Source organism: Eutrigla gurnardus (genome assembly GCF_963514095.1).
Source record: "Eutrigla gurnardus genome assembly, chromosome: 17".
Taxonomy (NCBI): Eukaryota; Metazoa; Chordata; class Actinopteri; order Perciformes; family Triglidae; genus Eutrigla; species Eutrigla gurnardus.
The window spans coordinates 20,419,108-20,428,909 of record NC_139928.1 but is presented as its reverse complement, the minus strand read 5'-3'; the positions used below and the strand labels follow the sequence as shown (position 1 = coordinate 20,428,909).

The window sequence follows — 9,802 nt, the reverse complement described above, 5'->3', positions numbered from 1 at the left end:
GTGAGGCTGAAAGATCCCACTGCAGGAGTCACACCTCGGCTTCGTTCCTTCTCCGCCACAAACTCACGTTTTTATATTCATGCAAATAAAAACCAAGTAGTTATAAGGACACTAATTTAGCACCTTGAAGCGGCTGTGGAGGAGCCTCTTTACAGACAAACAGAGCTATTACACAGCACTTTAATATAATCACATTGTTAAATGCCTCTTCTGCTGTTGAGCACCACTTTTCAGGTGAAGCACTCAGAGGTAATATATTAGGGGAGCAGCTTGTGGGTTGTTTTTGGGAGTCCTGCTGCATCACTTGCCGTCCTCCTGGATGTCAAACTGTCTGCTGGATTTGGTGGATTCCAGCATGAGTTCGTACAGCTGGCCGATCTGGTCGTCCTGGAATTTGGTGAGATTCCCCTCCGACAGCTCGGCGCCAAACTTGATGGAGCCGTGTTGCCCCCCTGCCGAGTCCAGGACCTGAGTCTGCACGGTGTCCTTGTAGTTCTGCATGGAGGGGGGGTTAAACACACACAGGAACAGCATGTTTAGCACCTTCACATTCATTGAACGCATCACAGTCTGACTTTCAGGATGAATATACAACAAAATATGGTTTGGTCGAGCCTTGCCTCACTAGAGACATTTTGGCTTTTCATTGTTAATGCATATGGCATACACTTTGGCAAGGGTGTAAAACCATATATTGTGTCTTTGATCCAAAGGGAAACCCTATTAGTGACTGAGAGGGACGAGACTTTCCCCAGCAGATCATTTCCTCGTGGCGTGCTATATTAAAAGGGCTGGGTCTCGCTGCCGATTTCCTGACTATTTGTTTCGATAACGAATCCCTTAGAGATGATTCAAAACCATTTTTTCTTTGTAATGAAAGAGATTTTCACAGAACCGCATGCTGCAAACGTTACAAAGATTGAACGCTCTACCCTGGTGCATTATTAGTCCGATCGGTGGTCTAAAGGTTGATCAGCTGACGCATCCAGTTTGAATCAAACCACTTTCAACACAGTCTGCTCTTTAGTTTTCTCTGAGAGCGACACAGCTGGACACGCACAAACAAATGCTCTGCGGCGCCGGACGCACTACGGCGAGATCTATTACATCAGGTGTGCAAAACAGCTGGACATGCACAAACACCCCATGTGTCACCGCTCTATTGACTGAGAAGTATGAGACCAAATAACGCCTCACACTAACCCGATTTTTACCTTTTACATCTCTGATCGGACCGATGATGAATGTGTGTTCAAGAAGCATCAAGCAAATCTTTCACGCGGTGCTCAAATCCATGAAAAGACACCAATCTCCACCCAATGCCCAATGAAATGAGGTGAAGACTTAATTCTGTTACTGAAACAGAAATGGAGACGATCTCGATCCGTGGTCTCCCAGAGCTCTACAATAGAACCTCATTAGTACAAAGACCAGACCGGACTACAATGTTAGCATAGCCTAGCACCCATCAATCCACTCTCGTCTATCACAATGAGTCATCCTAAAGGTTAGTTTACCGTCTGGTAAACTCAAGGTTACGTTCTTCAATCTACAGCGTCAACGTGGCTCAGGGCCAATCAGGACGTGGTCTTCTTCCAGACTCGGCTGGTGAGTTCAGCTCCTCAGCCCCTGTGATGAGTCAAAGCTGCATATGAATCAGGACTCGTCCGTCTGTTCCACTTCTGAACAAGCCGTCCATCATTTGAACAAAGAGCACCGGTGAGAGTCTGACGTCTGGCCGTCCAGCCATCCGAGAGGCTTCTTCCTGCAACATAATGTAATTATGTTGAACACTTGCCAAGAGGAAAGATCCTCCCCGAGCCGACTTAAAGGAACGCGCCAACAGTTTTGTCATTCAAGGACTTATCGGAAAAGTCTCTGGGAGTAAATGTGTGCGTGTTGTCGTCTGGACCCATAACGCTAACGGAGGTCTGCCAGATCAGCACTTTGGTTTCATCCAAAGAAAATCTGATGAATCCTCAATGAAAAAGTAGTGGAAAACTTTTGTGGGGAAAGTCACCCGAGTCACGCAGGCGTCAGTTCGTGTCTGGAAGGCGGCGTTTTAATGGCTGATTGTAGACACGCTGCTGGAACTCAGTCAGAGGCAGTTAGGGCTGTTTCCACACCTCCAAATGAACTCAGACAGATTAGTCAGCATTTTTTTGGCATTGCAATGCTCAACCAATGGAATGAGAAATTATGTTATTGACTACTTTGAAGGCTCTTCGTGACCTGGATCCAGACTACTTTCTAGACCCCATGAACCTTCAGGTTATCTGAGATGGTCAGGCAGTGGTCTCCTGTCTCTTCTAGAGTCTAGGATGAAAACTAGAAGCTTTTGCCATCAAGATCCAGATGGAAATTAGGTTGTCTGAGTCTCTTCTAAAACACTTTTATCGGAAAAGATATCCTGATTTTATATGCCAATTCGTTTTTTTTAATTTCTACCATTTTAATATTGAAGTATTGTGTACATGCTTTATAAATATTATATTTTGAAGTATAATTAATATCATATGTGAAACTCCAAAAAGAGCTCAGAGCCTCTAAAAAGTATTTTAGTGTTTGGCCCTATACCAGTGTCCCCCTAAGGCCTCAAACCCTGAACCCCTCAGGGTGAAGTCACCTGGTAAACCAGTGTAGAGGGCTTGAAATGGTATAAATATAAACAGGACATCACTTTGTGGTGACTTGAATAACACAAAAATGGGTTATCTGTGTTGAATGTGAACTTCCATCTCTATTTACTTGTTTGTTAAAAGTACCAAACGAAATGAAAAGAAATGGTTGATTGATAAACCAGGTGTGTATTGGAGCCTACAGGCATGGGAGAATATGTTCCTAAATTATCTACATTATGTAGATATCTGTTTTCCACTGATTTGACCCCAAACTCTTCATCTTGTTTTTACGATATCTTTTCCTTGATTCCCTACAAACCCTTCTCTCTTTGGTTTGGCCCAATGAAGCTGGTTTTATTCAGAGCGGAGAACTCCCATGGGTGCCTCTGAAATAAATGGATTACATGCTGAACGCTCAGTGCTTGTAATCTCATTGCGAATCTTGCTCCTCGTCTGCTCCCACTCTTCTGGATTTTTCGGAGGAAAGAGTGGACGGAGATGAGGAGGACCAGGGAAGCCGTCGGGTTACATAACACCTCGGTGTGTGCAACAGCTGTCGGAAATTGTTTCTGGAAATCGGAGAATTAGATCTTTCAGAAGGTCCCATATTATGGCTTTTAAACATAAATGTGTGTCCCTGGTGTTTCTACAGACCCCTAAATGACCACCCCTCTCTTTTTCTCCTGCTCGTTCCAAAACATGACATCACTTCCATGTCATTCACTTTGCTTCGTTACTTTAAGCTCTCAAGCCGATGCATGTCTAGAGTATCTTCCTTCCGTATGTTGATGTATTTCTGAGTGAAACGGGAGGCGGGACATAACCTTGGGAGGAATTTGATTTGACGGTTGAAAAGATTAGCTCACTGCCGTTCTCGAGCTCTGATTGGTTGATGGATGTCATGATATGATTGGTTGGTGCTAGCTGATGTAAGCACACATCATATTTTGTTTTTCCAGAAAAAGATAATTGGATTTTGATAGAAAAATGTGTGATAAAATGGATTTTTATTGTGTTATGAAAGTGGATTTGGAATGATGTCACTGAGTGAGTACATTTACAAATAAAGCAGATTAACTTCTCTTTTTGGGGACGTTACTAAGAACAGCATAGTTTTATTCTCACTGGAACAAGTTGACTTGGAAGTTAAATTAATTACACAACATTCAGAACTACATGCTCACGTGGTTTGGTTGGAAAATAATACCAAAAAAACTTAACATGCAGCGCAATTTTGTGAAATCGGGCATTTTAATCCCCTCCTCCAAAAATACGCCTGTGAAATCATGGCGATGATACAGGGAGGAGGCAGATACTTCACCGTCTGTTCCAACCAAACCCAGACACAAAAGCTTCCCAGTGGTTTTAGTCAAACTATTTCCATTTGGCACTCGGCCGAAAGAAAGTCTGTAAACGACAGAGCCGCCGGCTCCCTGATTGGGACAAATGCAAATGGACTCTGGGTTTGAAAACAATGCATATTGATCTAGTGAGGCCTAATGAAAGTGAGTAGCGTCTCCCTGGTGGCTCCGCAGCTACTGCAATGACAAAAGGGAGCTCGCAGGATTGCAGCTGCAATCACCATCGACTTCATTAGATAAATTGGCTGCAGATGGGTGATTTACCTTCCCAGCAGTGCATGATTGTGTAGGAAAACATTGGCTGCCCTCCCATAGTGACATTAAAAAAAAAGGACCTGGCACACTCTTGTGATTATTTTGGGCACTGGAGGACGAGTTTGAAATAAACTGATCCCCCATCAGCACATGAATCTAACCCGACCCAAACGGCCTGGGGTGATCCATGAACTTCAACCAATAAGATCAAAACCATAATCATGTTATTTTGATCAATACTGAGATCTTGGTCAATCATCACAATTAGCCATGCAGATACATAATTCAAGACATTATCCTAATGACCATCAAAAACTCAAATTTCACCTTATTGTACTGGATTTAATGTTATTGTTTTATTGTTATTATTGTATTTGATTGTTTGTACCTGTAAATGTTCTAAATACAGTAATCATAATGTCTCATTAATAGAAATAACACTACTTTACATAATTATTAACAAGGCTCAATTTTGCAATTAGCTTTTCTGCAATGACGATATTTATTTCTGAAATAAGTATTCATTAAGTATACAAGAGGATTTTTTTGCTGCAAGTACTTCGATTTACACATTAAACTATCACCGAATCTGAAAATTCAGCATCCTTTCACATCACGTGACCGGACTGTTTACTGAACCTGCTCTGCCATCGTGTGGCGATGCACTAGCATAACACCGGCAAGGCAGAGGCCATCACGGGCCTCGCCTCGGTCCAGTCCTATGTCCCCCCTTCAGGCCTTAAATCCTGAACCATCAGGGTGGAGTGTGACAGGCTTGAAATATACTAATCTATCTACAATGGTGGCTTTTTATTTGACATTCTTTGCAGCCACATTTGAACGTCCTCCAGTGGTAACTGTCAAACAATCTACTTACTTGTTTGTCAAAATATTACGATGCAAAATGAAAAGGAACTGTTGATGAATAAACCAGGTGTGTAATCGCCTACAGGCATGGGAGAATATGAAAACAGCTTGAACAAGTCACATTAAAAGAAATAGTTGGATGAATAGTGAATTGTGTAATATATCCTCTGATTTCATGTGTTTTATGTTCCACATTGAATCCTTAATATTTCTGTTTCTGGTGTGAAAGCAAATTAAATAGGCCTAATGCTTAGTGATGGCAGATGTGTGATTGCAGCTGTCATATATTCATCATAAACAACACTTATTATCATGTATTAATCAAAGAACACATCAGAACGTCACCAGAATTAGTGTTATTTCTTGACCAGAGTTTATGGGGAATGAATCCCAACAGCAGAGGAAACAGCATTATTTTGTAAAAATAAGAATAATGCTGTATTTTATAGGTTTGTAATTTTCATGGAATTAACTGTATGCTGTACTTTTTTAGTTAAACTACATCCACATCCACAAAGCAGTACTTTAATAGCTCAGACCAACTACTACATGTTGATGCCCCATCAACAATCATGGGCACTTTTTTTACGTGCGCCGTGCGAGCGGGTATTACGGTGATCATGGTTTTACCTCCCACTCCGTAATGAAGGTCTTTAGCTCGTCGGGCGTCGCACTTTTATGTCTTCTGAACTCGTCCTTCACGTACTGGTCGCCGAGGGCTCGCAGGTCTATGGGCAGGAACCGGTGCAGGACCAGAATCCTCTTGTACAAGGACCGGACTCTGGAGACGTGAACAGAGGCCGCCATTAATACCGTAACGGTCTCTTTCGTCTTCCGGAGACAATGACGCGCACAAAGGTGTGAGAAGGACGGAGACGGACACCGACGTTCACGAGGAACGTTATTTAACACACATGTCCTTGTTTATCCCGGAAGTTAACCTGATTCTTCTTCTTACATTACATACATTACATTTGAAGTATTGTGTGCGCATTACCGCCACCTAAAGGACTGGAGTACTAGCGCCACAGAGGAGACAAGTAGTATAATAAATACATCATTTTTGTAATCATCAAAACATTAAAATCAATGTTGTTTAATGTTAAAACATTTAAAATCACCAGAACTTTATCCAAATATGCACCTTATCCTTATAATCATGCACAAACACAGACCCGCGCGTGCACGAGCACAAATGGGGCATGTGACTTTTTATTTTTTTTTATTTTCATTGGTTATTATTTGAGTTCCCCTTGCGTGAGATAGCGTTGGACAATTAAATGGGTGTGTCATTTTATTTAAAACAGCTAAAGTAGGCGATGTTGCCTGGAGGCAACACGGTAACAGAGGGTTGTCCCGTCCGGCAATTTAGGCAAATAGTATGAAAACACACTTTTGTGACTAAAATATTACTATTATAAATGTTATATTAATTGCATACATATTTTCTTCAGGTTTTCAAGCAGTGAATGTTTTTTATTTATTTATTATTTTGCACTTGTACTATTATTATTCATATTATTCATATTATTATTATTATTTAGTTTGGTGTGCCTCCGCCTGATTGGATCAGCCGTGTGCGCGCTGCGTCTGTTGCGTGTCTGTTGCGCTCTGAAGGGAAAGCAGAAAGAAAGGTGATCAAATTCACTTCCTCGTCTCCACATTGTGTCCGCCAGCTAGTGGAGCCCGGAGGAGGATGACCTACATCACGTCTCATTTCATGTTCGCCACTGGATTCATGGTGGGATTTTATTTGTTTGGTTTTCTGTGGGACCCGAACTTTTCAAGAGAACAAGTCCGCTATTTCGTTAGGGATGTGAAGTTTGAAGCCAAACCGCATGTTCACACAGGTAGGCGTTGATTGGATCCATATTATCAATTGTCTTTTTTTTTTTAATTGCACGTTTTAAATAAAGATGTAGGAGGATTCTAAAGTAACTTTATATTATTATGATTATAAAGACTTTTTAAGTCTTCAGAGTTGATTGAACTAAATCAGAACAGCATTTCTGGAACCGAAAACTCCGAGTTGCCATGTAGGAGTAGATGAGTTCAGTGTTTGTGTGTTACATGCTGGTAGGTGAGGGCTGAGGGAAAGTGATGTAACAGAGCTTTCCAAGTCAGACACAGTGTCAGACTGAATGTATTTTCCAAATGTCTTGTTGTTATCGATTAGTCTAAGCAATGGCTGCAAGCAGTCATGTGGCAAATAAAAGTTATTTGAGTCCAAATGTGGGAAAAATGTGACTCGGAATTAATTCACCCTTAGATATTAGTTGAATCAAATCTTAGACTGGATCATTGAATCCATATTGATGAAACCAGAACGTCCATAATTTTATTTTCAAACGTTTTTCTCTTCCATCTTTAGGTGGATCTAAGTAAACGTGAGGAATGTGGGTTGATTTAGTGAACTGGTTTGTACAGTGCTGATTAGAAATGGAGCTATGTGTGTGTGAGTCGTATCATATCAACAATCTGCCGCTGCGGCATCTCATGCATCATCAGACAAGAACGTCTGCCTCATGTTTTGTCAACTGTCAAACACAGAAGAGAGGGACATTTATCACCTTTCAATCACAGGCTATTCAAGTTGGTTCACTAAGGGCACATTAAAGGCATGAAACAGGAAGTCGGACTCAAGTAGTGACTTAGTCTTTCTGAAAATGTGGCCCCCTGGACAACAAAGTTGACCTGCTTTATGGTATCAGAAATCGTTGCCGTCTGCATGGATTTGGCTCTAAGTGTACTTTTCTGTCTAAGCAATACATTTCTTATCTTTCATTCCTTCCAGTTGCGAACAAGAGCTCCAACTCCTCTCACTCAATCCGGATCTTGTGCTGGATCATGACGGGGCCCAAGAACTTGGAATCCCGAACCAAGCACATCAGGGAAACGTGGGCCAAGCGCTGCCACATAACACTGTACATGAGCTCCGTCCTGACCGACTTTCCCACCGTGAAGCTGAACGTGAGCGAGGGGAGGAACAACCTGTTCTGGAAGACCATCCGAGCCTTTCAGTACATCCACCAGCACCACCTGGACGAGGCGGACTGGTTCCTGAAAGCGGACGATGACACCTTCGTGGTCGTGGAGAATCTTCGCTACACCTTGTCCAAATATGATCCAGAAAAGGCGTTATACCTGGGCAGGAGGTTCACCCCCTTCCTCAGGCAGGGTTACATGAGTGGTGGAGCGGGGTATGTCCTCAGTAAGGAGGCACTGAGGAGATTCGTCAAAGGGTTCGATACCGGGAAATGTACCCACTTCTCCACCATAGAGGACATGGCTCTGGGCAAATGCATGGAGACGATGAAGGTGGAGCCCGCAGACACCAGAGACGTTCAGGGGAGACAAACATTTCATCCTTATCCTCCAGACCACTACCTGATCAGACAGCCCCCAAGACCACGTCCTTGGTATCTGCTTTACGAACACTTTCCTCCAGTAGAGGTATGCAACAGGATACTTCCTCACTCATAGCTCTTCTAATCTTACTTGGTATTAAGTTGCTGCACGGTTAATTTACAGTCTGGAGGTACCTTTTTCAGACTAGCTTCATTGCTACTAGCTAATACTGGTAGGGAGATCAACAAGGTGAAGGACTGACGATCATTTGAATTGAGTCTCTATGCTTCTCAAAGACTCAGTAGCCCCCTTTTACACTGCCTTGTCATTGCAGGGTTATCTGTCCTTTTTCTGCAGCGTTGTTAGTGTAAAAGGTCCAGAGTCAGAATGTGGTGTCAGAGTGGTTCCTCCTCTGAGCAGCAATGAAGGTCCTGCTTCCATTGTCTTCTAGTTGAGAAGAAGATGCTGGTCTGAGGAACAACTTCCCAATGTGTCCCAGTATGAATTTGAGGAAATCATGAATTCATAGCGACTATTGGGCCGAATCATCAAAAGCCTGAAATCGACCTTCAGTCAAGCGTTGACCTCCTTTATACATATCCTTTAACGTGTTTCTCGTTCTTCTCCAGGGTCCAGGCTGCTGCTCGGATTTCATCGTGTCCTTTCACTACATGTACGCCGTCCAGCTTTATGTCTTAGAGTACCTGACCTACCATCTGCGGCCATATGGATACAAATACAGATTTAATCCAGATGAAAAAACTGAATTAAAGAACTCAACTAATTCCACTTAAAATGCTGGTGTGCACAACAAACGTCTGCACTTCACTCTTTCAGCACGTTGAACCACTACTTTATAAGTGAAGGCTTTCATTCCTGCTCAAGTATTCCTGATGAAGGGCTGGTTCAAAACTGTCTTCATGTTACATTGTATGTCATAAGAAATGTCCAACTTTAATGTGGCGTGTGCCTTCAGTCTGTCGTCCTTTTTTCCCCTCTTGGATGACTACAAACTTGTACTGTACTTTTTGTGTTTCTCTGGGAAAACATCTGAATAAATGTTGGCCAATTGATAATATACATAATAAAAATAATGCCAGAGAACTCCTGCAAACAAAGTTGTGGTTACTTGTATACTGTATATGAGCAGGCCGATTGTTCTGTGTAGCCATCAACCAGACGACCCAATGAAAACCTTTATTCAAGCAGGGGATAAAAAAACATAAAAAAGTCCTGTTTTAGGTTCATAACAAAACAAATAGTAAAACCGCTAATATCAAACTTTCACTTGAACAAGTTTGACCTTTTTGGAAATGCACTCATTCACTGCTGGGAGTTCGATGAGATTTC

The 9,802-nt window shown here is 42.2% G+C and overlaps 2 protein-coding genes across 3 annotated transcripts; one reads left to right on the top strand and one right to left on the bottom strand.

Moving 5' to 3' along the window:
* Positions 1-287: 287 nt before the first annotated feature.
* Positions 288-6,045, bottom strand: sdhaf3 (succinate dehydrogenase complex assembly factor 3). The gene is made up of 2 exons (XM_084031871.1): positions 5,735-6,045; positions 288-495 (listed from the first exon to the last, which is right to left on the bottom strand). The coding sequence occupies exons 1-2, from the start codon at positions 5,909-5,911 to the stop codon at positions 301-303; spliced, it is 372 nt and encodes a 123-aa protein (XP_083887997.1). The 5' UTR covers positions 5,912-6,045; the 3' UTR covers positions 288-300.
* A 669-nt stretch (positions 6,046-6,714) lies between these two features.
* Positions 6,715-9,733, top strand: c1galt1a (core 1 synthase, glycoprotein-N-acetylgalactosamine 3-beta-galactosyltransferase 1a). 2 transcript variants are annotated; one of them, XM_084031714.1, is made up of 3 exons: positions 6,715-6,845; positions 7,899-8,557; positions 9,082-9,733. In XM_084031714.1, exons 2-3 carry the CDS (start codon positions 7,952-7,954, stop codon positions 9,244-9,246), a joined length of 771 nt encoding a protein of 256 aa, XP_083887840.1. In that variant the 5' UTR covers positions 6,715-6,845; positions 7,899-7,951; the 3' UTR covers positions 9,247-9,733. The 2 variants fall into 2 exon arrangements, with proteins under 2 accessions (XP_083887840.1, XP_083887839.1); XM_084031713.1 differs by having other exon boundaries at positions 6,731-6,954.
* Positions 9,734-9,802: the final 69 nt, after the last annotated feature.

Bases quoted from the DNA above. Each gene is read 5' to 3' on its own strand.
- sdhaf3 (XM_084031871.1), bottom strand. From the start codon at position 5,911: ATGGCGGCCTCTGTTCACGTCTCCAGAGTCCGGTCCTTGTACAAGAGG. The intron at 496-5,734 runs GTAAAACCATGA...CCCTCCATGCAG, and splicing joins CCTTCATTACGGAGTGGGAG to AACTACAAGGACACCGTGCA.
- c1galt1a (XM_084031713.1), top strand. From the start codon at position 6,801: ATGACCTACATCACGTCTCATTTCATGTTCGCCACTGGATTCATGGTG. The intron at 6,955-7,898 runs GTAGGCGTTGAT...CATTCCTTCCAG, and splicing joins CAAACCGCATGTTCACACAG to TTGCGAACAAGAGCTCCAAC. The intron at 8,558-9,081 runs GTATGCAACAGG...GTTCTTCTCCAG, and splicing joins AACACTTTCCTCCAGTAGAG to GGTCCAGGCTGCTGCTCGGA.